General features: G+C 44.7%; 1 protein-coding gene across 1 annotated transcript in view; it reads right to left on the bottom strand.

Annotated features, from left to right (window-relative positions):
* The window catches only part of EXOC4 (exocyst complex component 4), a 417,088-nt gene that overhangs the window by 201,051 nt on the left and 190,473 nt on the right, over positions 1 to 25,564 (bottom strand). Inside the window, exon 10 of the mRNA XM_065672818.1 lies at positions 12,176 to 12,272. Coding sequence (XP_065528890.1) covers positions 12,176 to 12,272 — 97 coding nt within the window. The remainder of the gene's footprint in view (positions 1 to 12,175; positions 12,273 to 25,564) is intronic.

Raw genomic sequence — 25,564 nt, 5'->3', positions numbered from 1 at the left:
GCAATCAATTTAAATCTCTGAATCAAATATCTAGGCTTGGTTACTCAAATAAATTTCATATCTGAATGGGTGTAGAGTTTGACTTTCCAATGCAGGCTACTTGTCATGGAATTAGAGAACGATTTGGGATGCAAGGGACCTTGCAAGGTCTATTCCAACACCCCTGCAATGAGCAGGGGCCTTTTCAGATAGAGCAGCTTGCTCCAAGCCCCTGTGTCCAACCTGGCCTTGAGCACTGCCAGGGATGGGGCAGCCACAGCTTCTCTGGGCACCCTGTGCCAGCGCCTCAGCACCCTCACAGGGAAGAGCTTCTGCCTAAGAGCTCAGCTCAGTCTCCCCTCGGGCAGGTTAAAGCCATTCCCCTTGGCCTGTCCCTACAGGCCCTTGTCCAAAGCCCCTCTCCAGCTTTCCTGCTGCCCCTTTAGGCACTGGAGCTGCTCTGAGGTCTCCCCTTCAGGAGCCTTCTCTTCTCCAGGCTGCCCCAGCCCAGCTCTCTCACCCTGGCTCCAGAGCAGAGCTGCTCCAGCCCTCGCAGCATCTCTGTGGCCTCCTCTGGCCTCTCTCCAGCAGCTCCACGTCCCTCTTGTGCTGCTGCCCCAGAGCCGGATCAGGGCTGCAGGGGGGTCTCCCCAGAGCACAGCAGAGGGGCAGGATCCCCTCCCTGAGCTGCTGCTCACGCTCTGGGGGTGCAGCCCAGCACACGGGGGGGTTCTGGGCTGGGAACCCACCTTCCTTCTATCTTGTATCAGGCTCTGCGACACCAAGGATATAAAGAATGTGAAAAGGTGGCAGGTCACTGGTGTTAATCCTTATGAATCTAGACTATTGCTATGAATTATAATGACTTTCTGCAGCAGTAACAGGACTGCGGCACGTGACTGCATCAAAATTCAACTTTGCTGATTAAACATCATCAGGAATTTGGTTGTTTTACATCAGAATTATAACAGTAGGCAAAGGTCATCATAAGCCACAATTCTGTTCATTAGATTTCAGGTGTTTTTCTCCCTCCCCCCTCTTCTTTGCCAGACTAAGCACAGGACTGAAGCAAGTGAGCATACAAATTTGGTAGATCAGCCTCCCCTGCTTCATTTGCATCTGCTGATTCATTCGTGAGCGTAAAGTCAGTGCAAATTGAAACCTCTGCCTTTCTAAACACCTTTGCCCCATTTACCATTTAGCACTGTCATTTCTCACTCAGAATTAGGAGCAATGCTACCCTATGCGAGGCTTTCTCTCCCACTACAGCAAAGCCAAAATGAATAGTAACTGCTCTGGGTTTGAACACAGCGCTTCTGGAGAGCACTTTATGCAGGATGGGCAATACTTTTTAATGCAGGTATATGTGCAGGGAACTCATATAGCTTTTATTTATCAGCCCTCCAGGCATGTTCCTTATTGCTTTTGGGATGGTTGAAGGGCACAGGAAGTATTTATGGAGGAAAGAAAGCCCCCCCCCCCCCTTCATTTTGTTTACCTGACTGATTTGATTGACATTTAAATATGATATTGTACTCCCTCTAGCTATTGCCTTCGATTCAAAGAACTTAGCTACATTACTTCCAAGACTGCATTTTGAATGTGGTAAAACGCTTGATGGTAGGTAATTACAACACATTATCAGAATAACTCCAATACTGCATATACCATGTTACAAATGACAACCAGCAATTAAACCCATTGCTGCTTTTCATTAAACTAACCAGAAAAAAACACACGTGACTATTGGCCTGGGCGTACCCAAACCTGATAATAAGTACCCATTCTGCTTACTCAAGCAATAGTTCCCAGTCCTTGACAACTTCTATTTGTTGTTTTAATATGGAAGAGGTGCCAAACATTTTCTTTAGGAGGCTCTTGAGGAAGGCACGTGGCAGATTTCCTCCCATCTGACAACAGAAAATGGGCACTTCACATAGAATCATACAATAGAATCATAGAATAGTTAGGGTTGGAAAGGACTTCAAGATCACCCAGTTCCAACCCCCTGCCATGGGCAGGGACACCTCACACTAAACCATCCCATGCAAGGCCCTGCCCATCCTGGCCTTGAACACTGCCAGGGATGTGCCTCTTGTGTGACTGGACACATGCCAGCAGCAGGGATTTTGGAGGAAAAGGGCAGATGAGTGGAGGCTGAATGAACTTTATCATCAGCAGATCATGTAGGTGACAAGTTTGGCACCACTTCCATAGAAGCAAGATTGAGCTGGATGAGACCCCAGTGACCCAGTAGAGACTTCAGAGCAGCTTCCAGTACATGAAGGGGGCTACAAGGATGCTGAGGAGGGGCTCTTCATCAGGGACTGTAGTGACAGGACAAGGGGTGATGGGTTCAGACTGAAACAGGGGAAGTTCAGGCTGGAGATAAGGCAGAAGCTCTTCCCTGTGAGGGTGCTGAGGCGCTGGCACAGGGTGCCCAGGGAAGCTGTGGCTGCCCCATCCCTGGCAGTGTTCAAGGCCAGGTTGGACACAGGGGCTTGGAGCAAGCTGCTCCAGTGGAAGGTGTCCCTGCCTGTGGCAGGGGGTTGGAACTGGATGAGCTTTAAGGTCCTTTCCAACCCAAACCATTCCATGATTCTATGAATGGGAAGCTGAAAATACTCCCAAAATACTCAAAGTGTCACGAAGAACTACAAATAATACTGCCTGCGAAGGAGATGAACCAGTAATTTAGGAACGACACAAAGAAGAATGAACTAAATACCAATGTTAAGAAGAGATAACAACCAGCAATCTAGAGATTCCTTGCAATTAATTCACTTCCATTATTTTTAACATCAATTTCCTTTCAGTTCAGGTTAACAATTTCCATGCGTGCAGGCCCAGCCTGATTTTCACAGTAAATTGTAAGACCCATTTTCATTAGAACCAATTACAGGGTATGTATCAAGAGGGATGACTTTCACGAGGAATGGACTGCAGTGATAAACTGCAGAGCCCTGCAAAATGAAATGAAGAATGAGTCTAGACTGAAGACTTGTAGCAAAAGAGGAAGGTTTTACTTCCTCCCTGTGTTAGAGAACTCCAATTTTCCTGCTCCATGTTTTGCTGTGCTCTGAACTCTCCACTCTCTGACCTCCCACCAGACCACGGCTCTCCATGGCTGTCAATCACCATCCTCCAAACACAGCAGAGTGAAGGCTTTCTTTCGAGAGCTCTGGAGACCTTAGTAGAAGGAAACCAAACTTGACACTTAACAATATTTTTCCCTTCTTGTTGTATTTAGTGTTATTTCATAGAATCATAGAATAGTTAGGGTTGGAAAGGACCTCAAGATCATCCAGTTTCAACCCCCCCTGCCATGGGCAGGGACACCTCACACTAAACCATCCCACACAAGGCTTCATCCAACCTGGCCTTGAACACCACCAGGGATGGAGCACTCACAACCTCCCTGGGCAACCCATTCCAGTGCCTCACCACCCTAACAGGAAAGAATTTCCTCCTTATATCCAATTTAAACTTCCCCTGTTTCAGTTTTAACCCATTACCCCTTGTCCTGTCACTACAGTCCCTGATGAAGAGTCCCTCCCCAGCATCCCTATAGGCCCCCTTCAGGTACTGGAAGGCTGCTATGAGGTCCCCACGCAGCCGTCTCTTCTCCAGGCTGAACACCCCCAACTTCCTCAGCCTGTCTTCATACGGGAGGTGCTCCAGTCCCCTGATCATCCTCGTGGCCTCCTCTGGACTTGTTCCAGCAGTTCCATGTCCTTTTTATGTTGAGGACACCAGAACTGCACACAATGCTCCAGGTGAGGTCTCACAAGAGCAGAGCAGAGGGGCAGGATCACCTCCTTCGACCTGCATTTCTAGAAGGTCTCCAATTTTTCTTCCTATGTAGAACAACTGCAGCCTCAGCTACCTTGTTCAGGACTAAAAACGATCAACTTGGGTATCCCAAACCGAAGAAACAGACAATTTCTGAGGGTTCTGCATTTATTTAGCAATGTTATTTGACCTTATGTATTGCAAGCATTAATATATTCTCTTTATTGTTTGAAAACACCACTCTTACTGCTGCTGCAGAGACCTGATCTAACTGAAGATGCCCCTTCTCGTTGCAGTGACTAGATGAGCTTTGAAGGTCCCTTCCAACCCAAACTATTCTCTGAATCGATGATTCTGTAATGAGTTTACTGAAAAGAGTCACCAAAAATTGTTTGCTATGAAGAAGCTCTTCCCTGTGAGGGTGCTGAGGCGCTGGCACAGGGTACCCGAAGAAGTAAATGCTCCATCCCTGGCAGTGTTCAAGGCCAGGTTGGACTCAGGGGCTTGGAGCAAGCTGCTCCAGTGGAAGGTGTCTCTGGCCGTGGCAGGGGCTGGAACTAAATGAGCTTTAAGGTCCCTCCAACCCCAACTGTTCTGTGATTAAGAAATCAGCTAAACCACTTGGTTGCCTTGCTGAACAGAGTAGGCTTTAGAAGTGATTCATTACCATGGAACTGAATTAACACTGCAGCTATTCAGCCTAAATTCTTGCAAATGTCAAAATCTCTGTGTTCCTTCAGGTTGCATTTCATCCGAAGGAAAGGAGGAGCTGGAGACGTGAGATTTCTGACAAGCTGTTGATTTTCCGTACGGATGAAGCATGTTTGGAAACCCAAAACTTGACTGATCTGCTGAAGCCTGCTTTCTGACAGCCAATATAAAATCAATGGATCACATATTAAGAGGGGAGGGTTTTTTTGGCCTGTAAAGAGTTTTCTTTAGGGCGGTGGTGGGGAGGGATTGCTTTATTTTCTGTCATGGAATATGAACTGCCTTACCTTAAGGTTTTGATAAACTGTCATCTTTAATCAGACACACACAGTAAGGCTGTCAGTTCTCATAAAGCATCGAGGGTTAGAAAAAAACAGGCACAAAATGTGAAGCTGTTCCCCATCCCCTTTCCTGTGCCCCGCTTCTGTGATGGCCTCACTCAGAACTAAACCTTTTCTTAGCAGTGTGACAACAAGAAGCTTTTCTGCAACGTGTCTTTATAATTCAGACTTTATGAGAGCTTGTCAAAGAGAAAAGAGTGAGGATTCGCCTGCAAGAAACATCCATCCCTGCTGTTGACGGATATAAAGTACTAAATGTCAACAGCAAGGGACTCGTCAACTCAATGTCTTCTAAACACTCATTAAACCAGGGGAGGAGGGAGGAGGAAAGAATTCAGTAGGTGGGTGTCAAATTGTTCCTTTGAGATTACGATTCAGGTCAATTGAAGTAAACAGCCAGTGTAGGAAAAGCTGCATCAAACGTCTGTCACACTCAGGGATGAGTATTAATAACTCCAAAATAAAGATGGGGTTATTAAGCATCACGGTGACTCCCGGCACCCTAATGAGAAGCAGGAATTGAGATCTCCTGAGCGGAGCCCCATTTGTCTCTCCACACCGCAGAGCCTGAACCATCTTTAGGTTAGATCTAAGGCAGAAGCTCTTCCCTGTGAGGGTGCTGAGGCGCTGGCACAGGGTGCCCAGAGAAGCTGTGGCTGCCCCATCCCTGGCAGTGCTCAAGGCCAGGTTGGACATAGGGGCTTGAAGCAAGCTGCTCTAGTGGAAGGGGTCCCTGCCTGTGGCAGGGGGTTAGAACTGGGTGAGCTTTAAGGTCCTTTCCAACCCAAACCACTCTGGGATTCTCTCTCTCTGCCTCACAGTCTCCCTCTCTAAAGGGAAGGTATTGCCTCTCTTGCAGAAGTGAGACTTAGATTAACTAAATGATGTTTCTTCCCCTCTCTTAAGAACAGGGTGTCGTGGTTTAAACCCAACCACAAACCTCGTTCACTCACTACCCCTGCTTCTTGCCCTCTCCCTGCTCCTGGAGGGGCAGAGAGGAGAATCGAAAAGAATGCAGCTCCCACGGGCTGAGATAAGAACAGTTTAGTAACTAAGGTATAACACAAACCACTGCTGCTACCACCAATGATAACAATGATAAAGGAAATAACAAGGGAAGAGAACACAACACCTCAACACCAGCCGACCAATAACTCGCCCCACTCCCCCAGCCGAGCACCGACCGATCCCTCGTCCAACCCTGCAGTCCCAGCCCTTCCGGGTCACTCCCCGTTACATCCTGGGCATGACGTGCTGTGGTATGGATACCTCTTTGGTCAGTTTGGATCAGGTGTCCTGTCTCTGATTCCTCCCAGCTCCCCCTCGTCCCAGGCAGAGCATGAGGCTCACAAAGTCCTTGGCCAGAATAAACATTACTGAGCAACAATTGAGAGCAATCGGTGTTATCAGCTCTCTGCCCAGGCTGGAAGTCAAAACACAGAGCTTGCACCAGCTACTAAGAAGGAGCAAAACGGCTCCTGGTAAACCCAGGACACAGGGGTATGCCTCAAGCCTTCAAACAGTATTCATAAAATCTGGAGGGTTTCATTTTTAAGGGCTCAGGAACTTTAAAAGTCTGCAAAGAGTGTTATCCTGTGTACATAACGTCTCAGACTTTTCCTTCCCCGAACCTTATTCAAACTGAAGTACAAACTTCAGCAGACAGTATTGCACGTTCCCTCTCTCAGCTGAGTCAGTTTCATCCATTTCTCTAAAATCAAGTATTTCAGGTTTGATTTCTAAAAGCTAAAGACATCAGCTCTCATTATTTCGCACTATCTGTGCTCTAGGACCATTTGACATTTTCCATCTACTTCACTAACAATCTATACCCCTCAGACTGATAAAATACCCCTTTCCTTAGCGTACATGGTATCATTTAACACAGTCTAAACATACTAAATGTAACTAATAAACTAATCTCATTTTCACACTCCTTTTGCTTCCCAAATAACACATTCCTCATATTATGAAATATTGATTTTATAGTACACAGCTACAAGATATTACAGCATATGTTAAAATCAAATTAGTTGTTCATTATTACAGCTGGACAAATATACTAATAAAAGGGATTATCAGTGAAGTACTGATATATATGTAACTGGGTTCTTAGTCATATACCTAGTTTTATATCAATCACAGCTCTGCAATCACAAACACTGCTCAGATGCAGCAGCACTTGATGCTCACAAAGACCAAAGGACTCAAGATGCCTCACAGGAACCGATGACAACTTTACCATCCCCTCCCAGCACCTTCAAAATCAACAGAGGGTTTAAATTCTACATGCAGCACCTTTTATCTTGGTATATCCTGAATTAAACAGGCATGATTATTCCCAAAGCATGGAAAGCTAAAACTTCACTGCTAATACCTACGTCCCTGCATGTACACACATATTCTATATGTTGTGCATCTCCCTCTCAATGACAAGGTACCAGTGAAGCCTGAAATGTGACCTTCAGTGGCTCAGAGCTCATTGCCAGCAGTCAGTGAGGAACATGCTGATATCAACAGGCAGCAGAAGTGAATTATTATCCTTGATTATTCCCCAAAGCATTTATTTTATTCATTGAAAGAGCAATCACTCTTTTATCAGCATTAACATAACTGGAAGATACAGGACATTCCTCAAATGCTATCAAGCAAACAGCCTATTGCTTCAAATGATGGAGACCAGTACAAATTAACATCATCGTTTAATTGTTAAATTCAAATGTCAAATCATTACCTGCTCTTCCAACCCCCACTCTGATCAATCCAAAATACCAAGAAGTTGCTAACTCTGCAATGCTTTGGACCATGCACACGGCAGAGCATTAAACTTCAGTCCCTACATCCCAAACAACATTAGCAAAGTCAAATCAGTAATTCTGCCTTTCCTTTTTCCCCCTTTTTTTGGGTACTTTAATACATCCAACACTTTGCTTTTCACTTCCGCACTCCCCAGACTTTGAAATCAAAGGCAGTGATTAGAACACCGCTGACACATTGCAGTTCATCCCATCTGGTGAAGGGGGACATCCCCCAAGATAGACAAGCCCACTAGACAGAGAGGCAAAGGCTGCCAAGTCAATTTATAGGCTCCCTAGTCCACTCCTTCACAAGGACACAAGCTTGCTTGGAAGCAACTGCTTCTTCCGAATCAATGCACATTTGGCTTTCTCCTCCATCCTACAGCCCTTTTAATTGCTGCTTGATCTTAATGAAGTGTGGCTGATATTAATAAATGGATACCCTCGTGGCCTTAATACCCAACATCCAAACAACGTTCAATTGAGTTAGCATCAATGGTGCTTTCACGATTCCAGATGCCCTCATCCCCTCTACCCCAGTCCCTCCTGTCCCTCCCCCTCCAGGCTCAAGACTGCAGACATCTGCTCTTCAATTGTCTGATAATAAACAGACTCTATAAAGCATATGTAAAATGATTATTACCCTGAAGAGCCAAGTGCCTTTCAAATGCCAGCTGAAACAAATAGACATTAAAAAGAGAAAGAAATCCCCACCAAACAAATGGTACAACAGACATCACTCAGGCTGTTCGATATTCACAACGTAAGGGTTCCACATTGATCCTGCGTGTTCCCTTCCTCCAACATGAGATGTCAGTCCACACACCAGTAACACCAGCGCTTCCACGATCCAAGCAGATGCGGGTTGGCAGTGAAGGATGAAGAAAGCAACTGGACTCTTTTGGTAACTTTTATACTTTGACACCTCCCGCCAAATGTAATTAAGGGAAATCAGAGGTGTATCCCTCTTTAATTTGGAAGTGCAATTAGTTTTCATATGTAGTTAGTAAAACCTATTCCCAGGAACCATCTCCGCTAGAATACCCACTTGTCTTCCAAAACCTCACTATTCATTTAGTACGTGTGTGCTAGTGTCATTAAGTCCTGGTAATTAAGCTGGGGCTTGGTGAGTCTCAGTTGTCCTAGTGGAAATCCAGGACTTGCATCCCAAATGACAGCACATCTCACTTCCCAACTCTGGCTTGTTGCTCTAAATGAGTCTGAGGGAAGGAAGACATTGAAAACCACTCGTATGTATCTGCCCTTGGACTCTCCATGGTGGTAAGTTAAGAGTTTCTCTAAAGAAACTTTGAATGCTGGAGATACGGGGGTTAATTCACAGCCCTCTGAAACCCTGATGTTCCAGACCCTTTGTTCTTCAAAAGGATCTGGAGTCATGCTCAACCTCAGCTTGTAAATAAGAAACCATCCAAATAAGACTATTATAAGCAGTTGAATGCTGTGATTGCGCAACTCTGATGTGATGGACAATGACATGTTTCATATTGGTATTACAAAAGATAGACATTCAGACTGATGAATATGAATATGATGAATACGAATGCTCTGGTTACAGCTCTCCACCTAACATTATTGTGCTGAATTACATCTTCAAGACATCACTTAATGTGATGTTCAGGCTTTAAATCATCATGCCAATGTCTGGTTTTTCAGTGATCCAGTTAGCTTAACACTTTGAGAAGAATTTAGCTTCCTAATAAAATGTACACAGCTGAAACTTCGGTCAACAATTTATGTGAATTTGATAAAGATAGGGAAAAAAACCCCAACTTAAAACCCCAACAATAAAATATTGATCAATATGAATTCAAAACAGATTCATTTGAAGCCTGTACAAGTGACATGGAAGAAAGATGACTGAGGCAGGCCATAAGGAACCACAACAACAAATGGAAGATGAAGTAAGCGAAAACTTCACACTCTGCTGCAATTAGCTGCTTGAGAGCTTGACGGTTAAACAATGATGTCTATTAAAGGGGGACAAAGATCTAACGAACAAGGAGTGCAACACATAAGGAACACACACAGAAGATGATGTGCTAGTATTTATTGCAAACATCAATATTTTAAGCAAATCCTCCATATTCATCATGTTACCAGCACAGCCAGCATCATAGAGCCAAATTTAACAGGAGCCAATAGGTAAGGCAGTTTGCTGGTAGGACAGGTCATGGCTATTGACTCCCATCAGGAACAGAATTCCCTGTAGGGAATTACTATCAGCAAAAGAAATCCAGTCCTATGGTCATGCCATGTACACTGCATTTAGACCTCATAGCAGCCTTCCAGTATCTGAAGAGGGGCTATAATGATGCTGGGGGAGGGACTCTTCATTAGGGACTGCAGTGACAGGACAAGGGGTAACGGGTTAAAACTGAAACAGAGGAAGTTTAGATTGGATATAAGGAGGAAGTTCTTTACTGTGAGGGCGTTGAAGGATTGTAATGGGTTGCCCAAGGAAGTTGTGAATGCTCCATCCCTGGCAGTGTTCAAGGCCAGGTTGGACAGAGCCTTGGGTGGCATGGTTTAGGGTGAGGTTTCCCTGCCCATGGCAGGGGCATTGGAACTTGATGATCTTAAGGTCCTTTCCAACCCTAACTATTGTATGATCCTATGATCCTATTTGGCATTACCCACATGCCAAAGCTGAGGATCACGAATTAAATCTAATACAGCAAGGACTCACGATTTACTCTGTTGATCACTCAAGCAGGTAAATCACCTTAAGGGAGTTTCCAGAGTCTTCACCTACACCCAAACTCACCTCTTTCTGCAGTGAGAAAAGGGTAAGCTGGGTCACAGAGTCTTTTCCTCCCCCTCATGCAGTTATTGATGAACTACTCAGTGCAAGGAAGTGAAGATGCTGCAGATGGCTGGCATGAAAAATATGTTGTAAGCAGATACCTTCATCTTGAAGCAATTATTTTTTATGAGGCCAATTATTTCTACCGCCCATCTTGCAAGCTGGTAATGAAAGTGAAGTGCTTGTGAGAAGTGCTGTTTAAAGCAGAGCACTCCTGTTTGACTTGGATGGCAAGTAAAGGGGGGAAAATTAAGCAGGAAGGCAAAGAGAAAGAAAGGAGTATTTCCACCAGTTTCCAAATCAATGTCAAGTATCTCATCAATAGAAATAAGAGCATCATCACCCCTCTCGGTGCTTGAAAGAAGCCTGTAAATTCATTAAAGATTAAGGGATTGAAGCCCATATCTCAGTGGTCATATCTTGAACAGCATCTTAACCATTGTCCACCTTTTCTCATGGTAAAATGGCTGAAAACTATAAATTGTGCTGCAGATGATTTATTTTTTAGCGCATTTCTTTTGTACAAAAGAGTTTAAAACAAAATATGGTGATGAAATTATTCATTTCATTATGGGCACCTAGGAATAAATGGAGAATGTACAATGTCCTTTTATCAAGGAAAGATGGAGTGTGTCTTCACAAAAGCAGCTATTCTCAAGACGATTCCAATATCTCATGTCCTGACATCAGAAATTCAAATTCAAAGGAATTTATGCACTTTGTGTCTGCATTTTTAAGCTCTAAAAAGTCATAAATGACCACAGGTCTCAGTTACTGAAACGTCAGTCAGGTTATTCCTTCCTCTAGGGATCAGATTCCAATTACTTTTTATTACTCTTTTATTATTGCTTGGGTTTTAGCATTGAGAGACATGCCCTGCTGCCTAAGTGACTCATGATAGTGAGCAATACAGAGCCAAGGAGGAAAATGCTCTAAAGGATGCTCTCATGCTAGCACTGAATAGGAAAGGACGTGTCTGATGATAAAGGAAAACTCTACAAGACAAAAGCAGAGATGGGAGATTGACATGAACTGAGGAAAAACATCATATTATTTAATTCAGGCAAAACTAAGAAGCTGAACTGGTAAACTGCAAAGCAAAAAGAGCAAAATTAAAGTATCAGAGGTGAGTGACTGTGCGAAGAGGCTTATCATAGGCTTGCTCTGGTTTAAAGTTCCAGTAGTACCTGATGAGCTCTGAAGATGTTAGCAATTGGCAGGGCACTTGAAATCAGGCACTGAATTTGCAGTCCATAGACCATAGTGGGTTTATCAAAAAATGAACTTACCTTGCAGTTCGTAAAATATCCTTCTGACTTTTTAATAAGCAGAATGCCCCATCCCTGGCAGTGTTAAAGGCCAGGCTGGACACAGGGGCTTGGAGCAAGCTGCTGTAGTGGAAGGTGTCCCTGCCCGTGGCAGGGGTTGGAACTGGGTGAGCTTTAAGGTCCCTTCCAACCCACACCATTCTATGATTCTATAATGGACAGTCAGCAATAAAATAGGGTCACCCCATCAAGCAATCCCACTTGGTGTATGCTACTGAGAAAGATTAAAGAGCATCGACAACAAGCTCAGTGAGTGATTACTTTATAGATGTGCACATCAACAACTTTACAGCAAGCCCATTGCTGTGGGATGTTATCTCAGAAGTGGCAACATGCCCATAAAGAACAAAGATTAATTCTACTTACTTGCACCTGTAGAAACAAGTAGAAAGTCTGTCTTACCTGAGGAGGGGATGGAAGATGATGGTAATGTTCCTGGCTCCCGGTTTGCAGACAAACTTGGATCCGCCACCTTCAATTAAGTTATCATCTGGTCCTCCTGGAAAATAACATGGAACAAGTTGTTTAACAGATCTGTACATCCCTTGATTTTCTAGAGGGTAAGCGATAATTAAGCATTTAGTAAGTGATAATTAAACATGCATTAAATGCTTCATTCCTGGTGAAAGATCTGTAATTAAGGCAAAGATACGCTCTTTCTATCCTTGTGCAGCTCAGAGGAAGTACTCCTAATGCAATAGCAACAATGCAGACAGTATTTATACATTATTTTGGGCTCCTCTTGCCAAAGTTAGTGACAGTATTGCAGAAAGACTGGCAAGTTCAGGTCTTCTATAGCACAGGACTGAGTTTCAACTGCAGAAGAGTCTCTCAGGCACACCACATGAAATGGGCCGAAGTCCAACATACTGGACTGGAGGTGCTAACACAACACCCATCATTCACACAGATGAGAGATGCCCAGATACCATTAAGACACTTGAACCTTATCGTTCTTCAAATATCATGGTTCTTCAAAATGTCACCTCACAATGGGGACCTCCAGCCTGAAATTTCAAGCGACTTTAGCAGCTACTGGAACAGCCCCAAATCAAACCCACAGCACGAGCATACACTTAAAACATCCTTTCTCTAAAGCACAAGGGCTTTTACCTTGTGTAATAAACACCCAAAGTCTGGTAAGTGTGGCTAGATATCTATTTTGAGGCCCACAATGCTTAGAAAGGGTTTGAACAGCAACAATTCACTTCTGCTTCCATATTGCTGTATGGAAAGCTCCCGCACCTCTGACTGATGATGCCACCATTCAATCTACTGGAAGATAGCTGGGTTTTGATTAATAGTGACATGACATTTTAACTTCTTTATTATATATAGCACCACTGCATCTTCTCAGGAGTCCATGTCCTACACTAAGTCTTGTACTTCCCTAGCAGAAATCTCTGTTGCCCAAGTTCCAGTTGGGTACAAAGAGGAACAATGAACTGGTTGAGTTTGGCATGCTCCTTGGGTGTAAAACACAAGCTTAGAGAGCATTATTTGTATGCCTGAGGCCCAGACTGCAGGACTTCAAGTGTGATGAAAACACCCACCTTCGTATCATTGCCACAAAACCACAGTTACTTCCACAGGCAGCCCCTAACACCAGAAGACTGTAAATTAGGATACTGAGAGAGAAAAGACTGGGGAGGAAAAATCTCAGTTTCCTCAAACCCCTTTATTTCCTGGTAGCAATAAAGTCCACTTGTTACCCTTCCAGAAGGAAACTTCTTTAGGAAAACAGGTGCCCCACACACAAGCAAATGACGGCAGCAGAAAACAATCTCATCCTGAAATTGGCAGTAATACAGCAGAAAACCCCTCATATTTTGGTGATGCTCCTTTGTTACTAAGCACAGGTCTGCTTGCTGCTACCATCTCACAACTAAACCTGCATACTCCAGTTTGGGACTAAAAAAACTCAATGAACCCCAAACATGAACTTAGGCAAAGTCTGTATATCCCGAATATTCTATTAATTCCTTTACATTTTGCATGTGAACTCTACTTAATGACTGAATACTAATAAATACAGAACCTAATCACATTACTGTGATAGCTTTATAGACAGGAAAATGACAAAGTGCTTGAAATCAAACCACCACCAACAGATTATTGATTTTGTTGACCCTGACATCTGTCTGCCTTAAAATGCATAGAAGAATGCCTCCAGATTGGAAGGTGCAAGAGGAGGAACACAACTGATGAGCAAGTGAATCCAAGTTCCTTTGGTTTAAGTCATTAACTGCAACCGATCTACAAATAAAGCTCTTTGAGGACTTGATTTCATTGACCCTCCTCCTGTTGGCAACTTCACAGCAGTATCCAAGGAGCACGCAGGTCAGGAACACTGGTTCGTCCATACCCCAAATGGTCCCTCCGGAGTGTTCTGCACAAGAATTCTCACCACTGGTGTAGATTCTAAGATGCTGCTGAATACTTTTACTGCTGCCCCATTAAAAAGGACAGTATTAAATTCCTTGGGGATTGGGAAAACCTCGCAAAATCTGCACATCTGGAATACTGTAGTCAGTATTCTACAGCTGGAATGCTAGGTTCAGTTTTGGTCTTTTGAAAGATGAAGACAGGCTGGAGAGGGTCCAGAGGAGGGCCACAGAGATGGCTGGGAAGCTGTGTGAGGAAAGGCTAAGATTGCTGGGATTGTTCAGCCTGGAGAAGGCTCAGGAAGATTGTGTCACCATGTTCCAGCATTTAAAGGGTGGCTATAAAGAAGATGGAAACTCCCTTTAGACAAGGAAAAGACAAGGAATGATGGGCGCAAGTTATTCCTGGGGAGATTCCAACTGCACACAAGAGGAGAATTTTTCACCATGAGAACAATCAGTCATTGGAATAATGTCCCCAGGCTGGACCAGATGATCCTTGAGGTCCCTTCCAACCTGGGATTCTATCATTCTATGACCTACAGCCACAGTATTCCCACAAGCTGACTCAGCTCTCAAACACCACCATTAGAGCACCGAACAAACATCATTAGAACATGAAGCTTCTTGATCCTACACTAACATAAGGACTCAGGAAGCAGAAAGCAGCAGCTCAGGACACAGTGCATACAGTTTCAGTGATTGTCTTTAGAAATTGGTAGCTCTTTAGAAAGTTCTGGAATTCCATTTAAAAAGTTCATTTCCACAATGGGACAGTTTAGTTATGGAAAAAAAAAAAGAGGAGCAACATCTAGGAAAAGAAAATTCTTCATTTCCCTGATTAATGTCAAAACTGCAATTTCCAGTGGGGTCTGTGTCTTAACTGACTTATTGAAGAATCCATCCAAGCATAAGCTATTGAGGCATGAACTAGGAAATACAGGCTGGAATTAAGAACAGGGTGTTATTCTTGTTACATCAAGTCACCCAGCACTAATCAATATTATTGACTGGGACAAGCTCCACAGGAAGGAATAAAACAATCTGTCTTATCTGCTTGGCCATATGATGATATAGATTTGAGAAGAACTGCACACTGGCACTGAAAGAAAAAGATGCTTTTACATATTCTCTGCTCTTAGCTTTCCATTTATAAAAATGAATGCTCTGCACGTAGGTGTAAGCTATGAGGAAATGTAATTTTGTTTGTATTTAAATATTTTACCTTGAAAAATACCTGGAGATGTAAATCTTATTCCAGATGGAAAGGGTGCTCAGGCATTGGAACAGGCTGCCCAGGGCAGGGCTGCAGTCACCATCCCTGCAAGTGTTCACACACCGTGGAGACGAGGCCTCAGTGCCATGGGGCAGTGGTGGCCTTGGCAGTGCTGGGGAACAGCTGGACTGGATGAGCTTAAAGGGCTCTTCTAACCTGATTGATCCTATGATGCCTCATAAACACCAACAAGAACCCAGCATTGGAACAGCTCTCTAAGGAAAGCAGCCTCCTGTTTTCTTTACCTCTCTCAAAGCTGTCACCATACCTCAATGGACCCCATGTTGAGGTAGCCTAACAGCACCACAGCTCCATTCATGCCCAGCCACAGCACAGGAAACCAAATGCTGCCATTTACCACAGTTTAGAACACATTAGTTTTGTTACAATACCCATTGGAGAAAAGTCGCATCTTGAGGAAGAGAGCATATGATACCTTTGACTGTATATTAAAGTGCAAATCATCATAGAATCCCAGAATGGTTTGGGTTGAAGGGACCTCAAAGCTCATCCAGTTCCAACCCCTGCCATGGGCAGGGACACCTTCCACTGGAGCAGCTTGCTCCAAGCGCCTCTGTCCAACCTGGCCTTGAGCACTGCCAGGGATGGGGCATCCACAGCTTCTCTGGGCACCCTGTGCCAGCGCCTCAGCACCCTCACAGGGAAGAGCTTCTGCCTAAGAGCTCATCTCAGTCTCCCCTCGGGCAGGTTAAAGCCATTCCCCTTGGCCTGTCCCTACAGGCCCTTGTTCCAAGCCCCTCTCCAGGTTTCCTGTAGCCCCTTTAGGCACTGGAGCTGCTCTAAGGTCTCCCCTTAAGGAGCCTTCTCTTCTCCAGGCTGAACCAGCCCAGCTCTTTTTAGTAGAGATTCCCCCTGACTACATCAAGGTCTGAATTCTGCATTTACACTGACCAGTCAATACAACATCACAACTGCAGACAATAACCTGTGCTGGAAAGCCAACAGGCATCTCAATAAAAACACACCATGAATATCCCTTCATCTTTATCGATTCTTACTAAGAGCATCTCTTGCAAGGAGGTGAATGATCATTCATCCAAGGAAACCAACACCAGGCAGCTTCACAGAAAATAGGCACCAGATCAAGAGTGGGAAATAAATTGCTCCTGGTTTGCTTGATTTTTTTTTTTTCTCCCTATCAAGAGTGTCTCAAACAAGAGCTGAGCATGTGAATTCTGTACTGCTCCGGAACACACACCACATCCACACGAGCAGCCTCCAAGAGAAGAAAACCATCCACCTCATTAGGGAAAAAGAGCTGCAAAGCCTAATTGCCAGTGAAGATTTCCAACTATGTAAGTGCTCAGCTTCATTGCCGTGACAGCTCACTATAAGAACTGACTACAGGACTAGGGATCCGTGCTCACTGATGTACAACATCACGGCATATACAGCACTCCACTAAGAGTCTGGACCGAGTATACATCATTGCTTCTGCAGTGCTACACCACAGACATCTCATTTGGGTCGCAGGATTTGTTGGGTTTTTGCTTTAGTTTAAGGCAAGAAAGTTTAATATCCACATTATACAGGCACTAGGAAAAACAAGCCCAAACTTTCTGAGCTGTCAGAAAGTACTATGCTTGCAGCAGTTCCTTCTTAAAGAGCACCAGCTTGCTGATTTAATTTGTCAAGTAGTAAATTATGAGACAAAAAACCAAAGAAGAAAAAACTTGGGAGGTGAAGTGAAATTTGTCATGGAGTTAATGATATCCTCACGCTGTGCTGGCAATGAAGTGTGCCCACCTGAATACCACTGCAAGTGGGAGTCGGAGAGGGGTCCATTAGTAACGCAGCTGAAATGGAGCCTAAAATGTCATGCTTCAAGATGAAAAAGCATTAGACTACCAAGACTGCCTGAATCTCTGCATGCATTTAAAGTTTGAACAAACATTAAGCGGGTTTTAAGTTTGCCATTCTGCCTGGTATTTTAAAAGTTTAAATATACATCATCGATACAGTGGATGAAGTTACTAAGCCATTATCCATCAGGTCTGAGAAGCTGTGGCAGTTGGTGGAAGCTCCCACTGACTGGAAGAGGGGAAACATTACCTGCATCTTTAAAAAGGGAAAGAAAAGGAAGAGCTGGGGGAACTACAGTCCCAACTCAGTGCCCTGGAAAATCATGGAGTAGATCCTCCTGGAAACTATGCTAAGCCATATGGACAGTAAGGAGGTGACTGGTGACAACCAACACGGCTTTACTAAGGGCAAATCATCCCTAATAAATAGAGTGGCCTTATATGATGGGGCTACAGCATTGGTGGATACAGGAAGAGTAAGCAACATCATCTACCTGGACTTGTGCAGGGCCTTTCGACACTGGTGTGAAACACGTCCTTGTCTCTAAACTGGAATGACATGGATTTGATGGACGGAACACTCAGTGGATAAGGTACTGGATGGACACTCAGAGTTGTGGTCAATGGCTTGATGTCCACATGGACATCAGTGAGGAGTGAGTGGTGTCTCCCAGGGGTTGGTGTTGGAACTGATCCTGTTCAACATCTTTATTGGTGACATAGATGGTGTGAGATCGAGCACCCTCAGAAGATTTGCTGATGGTAGCAAGCTACAAACAGAGACAGTAACCGTGTTTCTGTTCTGTTTTCCCAGATTTTGAGGGGTTTGTTTACTTACATTTTAACTTAAACAATTTTCTCCACAAAGGTCCAAAATTTATACGGAAGTTATTATTCTTCCATGTGTCTGAAGAGGAACCACACACTGCTCACTCTCTTGACGGAGAGTAAGGGAGGGAGGCGAGATGCCCAATGTTCCTTGAAGGACATGGGACAGAGCCTTGGGTGACATGGTCTAGTGCGAGGTGTCGCTGCCTATGTCAGGGGGTTGGAACTGGATGAGCTTAAGGTCCTTTCCAACCCTAAATATTCTGTGATTCTACGATTCTATGACATGAAGACATCAGAGAGGAGGTAGCCTCAGCATCTCGTAATATGCACTTTTAGAACAACAGCAAGTAGTAAAGCAATTTCTTTTTAACAACATACGGAAAGCTCTGTGTCTCCAACAGAGCACTTTTCAAGGGTGAGATTTCTTACACTGGCACTTCAGAACACCGTGACACATTACCTAATTGTTTTGGAGCTCTGTCTGTCTTAATGCATTTCATCTTCAGCCCTGTACACTTAAAATCCTATCAGACACAAAATGTTCTCAAACAAAGATACTGGCTAATTAGTAAAGAGCATCCAAGAAATATGAATTTGGTCTCAATGGAAACAGCAAGCACCCAGAAATCATGAGGACCATAGGACCTCTGTATGCTCTCTTCCCTCCTATCCCCGCCATTAGCACAGGACAACTTCACTCATCTCTCCCCAGCTATAAACTTTGCAGGTAAACAGTAAATGTTTTTACAGGTAGACAGTGCCCCAATTCTTGGGCACCTCTCTGCGATCAAAGCTCTGTTCCTAGCGAGCCACTTCATGTTAATCCATGCAACCATCAAAAGAATACTGAAAGAGGCTTTGAAGCCACAACAATCAAGCAATCAACACAGCTTGTGAATCAATGCCGCTTCCTCCGCTCTGAGCATCCGAGCAAAACTTAGAGGAGGAAAGGAGTAAGTTTAGATATCATGGTCCTTCCCAAAAGTTCTTGATTATGTGGTGATCAACAACAGTTATTACTCGCCCCTCATCTTCAATGTATGGAAATCCAGATTTCGATTTAGCATGAAAGGGAAGAAAGCAAAAGCTGTGCAAATTGAGCAAAGCAGGTTATTATAAAGCAGAATTCAATGCAAAACAGTGATTGATCTGTGCTATTACAGAACAGTGACTATGAAGGTTTACAATGGAAGTCTCCTGCTTTTTTATATATTTCTATACATGAAGACTCCATTGTTTCACAGCTGCACCCCCTTAAGCACAGTCACATACAACAAGCATCACATCCTGTTGTTACTGTACTGATACACAGCAGTGATCCAAGGTATTGGCATGTACGTGCAAGTTCTTTTTATAAGGAAATAGTCATAACTGATCTTCTCTAAGCTCCTTTTGCATGCTCTGAATCACCAAACTTCAGCGCATTCAGGCTATTGTTCAAAGTGCTCTAAGACACCTGATTCAGTAGAGCCCACATGGTGCAGTGCTGGAATAAAGGGCTCAGCAACTAGCTCTCTCAGCACTTGTCTTCCCACTCTAGGGATGGGGAAGGGATGGGCGCGGATCTGGTCCGTTCTCCAGACCCATCTCCAATGGGGAAGAAAACACAAGGGAATCCAGAATCCTGCACCTAAAATGAGCTTCCAGGAGTGCTTCAAGAGCCCCTGAAGTCGAGTAGGTTTATCCACATGAACAAATACAACAGAAACACCAGAAGTGCCCAGCCCCATGTTTCAACCAGCTCGTTTTACAAGCCAGCTCCATAGAAAACAATCATTAAACTTCCAGCTCTGCAGACCCTTCCTTATGAACACCACCATCTTTGAAGCCTCGAAACACTGCACTTTCCCACTGCTCTAAGTGAACTCGCGGTGGGTAAGTCGCTGTTTCTGAGCCGTGTTCTCTTCCCTTCTCACTGGACTTCTACAACCCATGCATGGGAGATGTTATGGGTCTGCCAATGCAACTGGAACTGAAACTTGTCAATCCGGAGGAAAGTAAAGCAAAGCAAAGGTTATTTACAATTGAATGATACAAAACTATGCTAGGAAACCCTTCAAACACTCAATATTTTGGGACTCCATGGACTGGACAAAAGAGATTTCATATTCTAGTGGCATCTAGTGGACTACTGCAGGCAGATTATTCTGTTTACTACTATGCAGCAAGTCCTTCGCGCAGCTCTGGGGCCCACAACATAGGAGAGACATAGAATTGTTGGAACAAGTACAGAGGAGGCCATGGAGAGCTCCAGGCTCTGCTCTGGAGCCAGGCTGAGAGAGCTGGGCTGGGGCAGCCTGGAGAAGAGAAGGCTCCTGAAGGGGAGACCTTAGAGCAGTTCCAGTGCCTAAAGGGGCGCCAGGAAAGCTGGAGAGGGGCTTGGGACAAGGGCCTGTAGGGACAGGCCAAGGGGAATGGCTTGAACCTGCCCGAGGGGAGACTGAGATGAGCTCTTAGGGAGGGAAGGTTGGGACTGGATGAGGTTTTAAGGTTCCTTCCAACCCAAACCAGCCTGTGTTGTAAGTTCCCTCTGTCCCCTTCATCCACGAACTGCAGTAGTGAGGGCACTACATGGCTCCTGCCTCTGGCGGTGACCTACCTGCTGCTGACAGAGCACATGGGGCTCCTACTTGTTCTCTTGCAACGGGAGGGATGCACCAGACAAGACAAAAACAGCCATGTGCTATCAAGATTGACAAGAATAAGCTCTGGCCAATACTTGATTACTTCTTTGCTTGAGGGGAGAAACACTTTAGCAAAGGTTTCTGGCTGCACTTCTTGTTTGCTTCTCTTAATCACACACGTTTATTCATGGCAACTGTGAACTCATACATGAGCCCATCAGGAGATATTTAAAAACACATCGGCACCGTACCGTCTACCAACACCAACAGAGATCAGAGAGATGACGAAACTGGCACTACATGAGACCCAAAATCAATGGGAATTAGGTGGTTAGCTACTTGTAAAATACTGTCTGTCAGCCCTTGGGGAGAGGGCTGGTAGGAAGGAAGCTCTCAGAGGATTAACTGCCTCAAAGGGCAATCGACTGCTCCCAGCTTCCAGCCTGTCCATCACTTGTCACTGCACTGAACTCTGCGCAGGAGATACCAACACTGCTGTAGCCAAGTACAGGTACACCACAAACCCACACAGACTATGTCCTTAGATCTGTTTGTTTGTAAATACTTTTCTCTGACAGAGAGATGGGGTGGGAATTAAGATAAAAACACATGGGAAGTGAGGGGAAAAGAAAAACCCAAGAAAGGTGACCTTAAAGGTTATGAAGTGCATCACATTTCATTCCTGCAACACGTGAGTGAAAAAAGACTCAGCCCTGTGCTGGCAAGGTTACTGGGCTGGCCATCTAGTAACTTCAGTTAATAAATCACCTTAACACTAGTACTAACACTCTTTTCCAGTGCCTAAAGGGGCTACAGGAAAGCTGGAGAGGGGCTTTGGACAAGGGCCTGTAGGGACAGGCCAAGGGGAATGGCTTTAACCTGCCCGAGGGGAGACTGAGCCGAGCTCTTAGGCAGAAGCTCTTCCCTGTGAGGGTGCTGAGGCACTGGCACAGGGTGCCCAGAGAAGCTGTGGCTGCCCCATCCCTGGCAGTGCTCAAGGCCAGGTTGGACACAGGGGCTTGGAGCAAGCTGCTCCAGTGGAAGGTGTCCCTGCCTGTGGCAGGGGATTGGAACTTGGAGAGCTTTAAGGTCCCTTCCAAGACAAACCAATCTGGGATTCTATGAACTACTGATTCCTTCGCCTAAAAGAACTTCTAACATGCAAAAGGAAGATGAAATGTTGAAAGTTTGAGAGTTAAACAGTTTATAAGAACATAAAAGCAATAAATGACTCTATGTCAAGAAATCTCTTTGTCTTATTTCACTTGCTTTCTCTGTTAGCTCTCTGGGCTTTTTGTTCTTGTGACATTAAAACTGAATAGGAAACATGTCAGGAGTATAAAAAATTCAGGTAGAAGCCATTTGCTGCTACAGGAGATAAGATAAAGCAAGCTGAGAAAACAAAGAGCTGGAAAGTGACTGCAGTGTGTAAGTAATCACAGTCCATTAGCTCTAGCATGTTTTCTGGCTTCGGATAAGGATTGATGCCACAGCCATGCTTTGGAAGAGCTTCCATCTGAACAGAGTAGTCTGAGAGAAGCCAAGAAAACAGTAAAAACTCAAGTTGACAAATACATTAATCACAGTGCCTGGGGGGGAGAAAAAGAGGAGAAAGAAAAGTATGAATTTGAAACAATTTCTGTAGCTGTAAGGGGACTTTACATATGTGGCTGACACAGTGATCAAATGATAAAGCAGAGTCAAACTGAACCTCAACCTTTTGTGCAGCCTGTGAAAGTGAAGGCCCACTGCAGTTTTTCAAGGCAGATGGAGTGTGAGCAACTAATAAATCAGGTTTTGAAACATTAAAGAGCAACTTATTTAAATGCATATGGTGTTGGAGCTCAGACAAGACAGTATAGGAGAGTGTAAAAGGATTGGGCACGGGAACATCAGCAGAACAATATGTCTGTGCACCAGCTACGTGACTGCTTCCAAATCAGCTTCTTGTACTCAAGTCCTGCTATGGAGTACATGAAGGGGAATGACAGCTGGTCAGAAAGAAGCAGGAGAAGCTGGTTCAGGCAGTGAATGCCATACGTGGTGCAGGCAGTTTGGTAAGTTGAACCATGTTCTGTGTTAAGTGGAGAGCTGAAGCCTGAGCATGAATTTAAAAACAGTGAATAAGAGTTTTGTTCCTTTCTCTGCAGAGCATTTCTCAAAAGAGCTTTAACCAAGGAAGGCTGGAGTCACCTTCAATTCCCCCTTTGGGAAACTGAAACACACAAACCTGATCAAAGCCAGAGAGCCTGTTCTGGTTTCCCCAGCATAAGAAGCACATGGAGCTGTTGGAGCAAGTCCAGAGGAGGGCACGAGGATGAGCAGGGGCTGGAGCACCTCCCGTATGGAGACAGGCTGGGAACATTGGGGCTGCTCAGCCTGGAGAAGAGAAGCTGTGTGGAGACCTCAGAGCAGCTTCCAGTGTCTGAAGGGGGCTACAAGGATGCTGGAGAGGGGCTCTTCATCAGGGACTGTAGTGATAGGACAAGGGGTGATGGGTTCAAACTGAAACAGGGGAAGTTCAGGTTAGATCTAAGGCAGAAGCTCTTCCCTGTGAGGGTGCTGAGGCGCTGGCACAGGGTGCCCAGAGAAGCTGTGGCTGCCCCATCCCTGGCAGTGTTCAAGGCCAGGTTGGACACAGGGGCTTGGAGCAAGCTGCTCCAGTGGAAGGGGTCCCTGCCCGTGGCAGGGGGTTTGGAATTGAATGAGCTTTAAGGCCCCTTCCAACAGAAAACATTCCATGATTCTATGATCCTATAAAGAGTGCAAAACATAGTATGGTCTTCTAGAAGTACCCATCTATGATAGTACTCATTTTTTTAACACAAGCACACAGGAAGGAAACAGAGGATTTAGAAACAGCACATTGCTGGGACTACAGTAACCACCATGTTGTCCAAAACAGCTGTCAGAGAGTTGTTTTCCACTCCTTAATGAATGCATGACTTCTGATGAAGATAAATCTGCCAATCTTTTGACAAGTCTTGAAAATATTACAAATCTGGCACATAAACCAAGGCACAATAAATCCTATTTGGTTATTCAACACCCTGGTGCATCTATACATTCCTAACGACAAAAGAACGTCCTTATTCCTCATCTGTGCCTACACCAGTGTGAATTAATTCATTTCCCAGCAATATGCAGAATGATCCCTACTAATAACATGGGTTTTCCCCAAGGGAATCAAAATGGATTGTCCATGCCAGTGCACAAAATGCACACAACAGCTCCCTGCACCAGCAGAAATTAGCAGATAGCTCCGAGTATGACCTGTCAGGCAGCATTTCTCAACCTGTTCATCCATAATCTCTTTTAGATGGGGTTCCCCACCTCTTTATCCTCCTTGCTTTGTTTTGCCTGAAATTCAATCAAAGATGAATTAGACTTTAGGAAACAACCACCGCTGTAATTCTAGACCTTTGTGTTAATTTTGCTACATCTCTTCCTTCTTGCATTCTAATGCAAAACTGTTTTCCCCTGGAGACTGCCCCTGATGTTGGCACCAAATCACATGGGCCTGTAGCAGAACTCACGCTCCAATAAAAGGGAGGGCAACACAACCCTCAGCAGACATTAACAATTGCAGAAAAAGAGCCAGAACTTTAATCACAGTTCTTTCAAATGCAGCCAGGGATTTCTAAATCCTGTTATTCCAGGATATGACTCTAATACAGTGCTTAATCAAAGCCACTGCGAGCACTGGAATAACCTGGCGGCTTTAATAAACCACAGTTTCATAGGAGCCAAGATGTCAGGATCAGGCTGTATCTAATATAACAAACTCCAGCAAAAAGAATGGCCAGTCCTTGCGATATATGTTTCTGTACAATTCTATAGGCAGGAAACTTCAGGTATCTCCTAAGCAATGGCCAAGGAGTCCTATGAGCTCTCATTTACAGAAATCAAATTGAAGAGAGTTCTTTATGTTTTACTTTTTACTTGCTGTGCAGTTATGAAGGATGAGAACAGCTCACAAGGTGCATGTTGAAACAACTATTTTAACTAAAAGCACTCAAAGTCATAGGATAAAGAAGACAAATTTGAATGTTTCAGCTTCAGCAGAAAATAAACCCCCTCTGCTCCGCTCTGTGAGACCCCACTTGCAGCACTGTGTGCAGTTCTGGTGTCCTCAACATCAGAAGGACGTGGAGCTGTTGGAGCAAGTCCAGATGAGGCCATGAGGATGCTCAGGGGCTGGAGCACCTCCTGTATGGAGACAGGCTGAGAACATTGGGGCTGTTGAGCCTGGGGAAGAGAAGCTGCGTGGAGACCTCAGAGCAGCTTCCAGTGTTTGAAGGGGGCTACAAGGATGCTGGAGAGGGGCTCTTCATCAGGGACTGTAGGGATAGGACAAGGGGTGATGGGTTCAAATTGAAACAGGGGAAGTTCAGGTTAGATCTTAGGCAGAAGCTCTTCCCTGTGAGGGTGCTGAGGCGCTGGCACAGGGTGCCCAGAGAAGCTGTGGCTGCCTCATCCCTGGCAGTGCTCAAGGCCAGGTTGGACACGCGGTCTCGGAGCAAGCTGCTCTAGTGGAAGGGGTCCCTGCCCATGGCAGGGGTTGGAACTGGGTGAGCTTTAAGGTCCCTTCAAACCTGAACCATTCCATGATTCTAAATTAATCTGTGGGTTCTGCTGATTCAGCAGGCTCCATCAACAGCTTGGTAAAGTCTTACCTACACCTTGGAAAACTCTGTATTCTAATTTCACAATTAAAGGAAATAAGCGCTCTTTTGCGCAACCACAAGAAGCAGCGGTGCACACACTAATGCATAGCAAGCAGAAACTGCAAAAGCAAAAATCGCAGTTGATATCAAGAGCAAAGTATAAAAGAAGGTAGAGAAACGGGCACG

The sequence above is a fragment of the Lathamus discolor genome, chromosome 1 (genome assembly GCF_037157495.1).
Source record: "Lathamus discolor isolate bLatDis1 chromosome 1, bLatDis1.hap1, whole genome shotgun sequence".
Classification (NCBI taxonomy): Eukaryota; Metazoa; Chordata; class Aves; order Psittaciformes; family Psittacidae; genus Lathamus; species Lathamus discolor.
The sequence above is the reverse complement of the archived record's forward strand: the minus strand, read 5'-3'. Positions and strand labels throughout refer to the sequence as shown.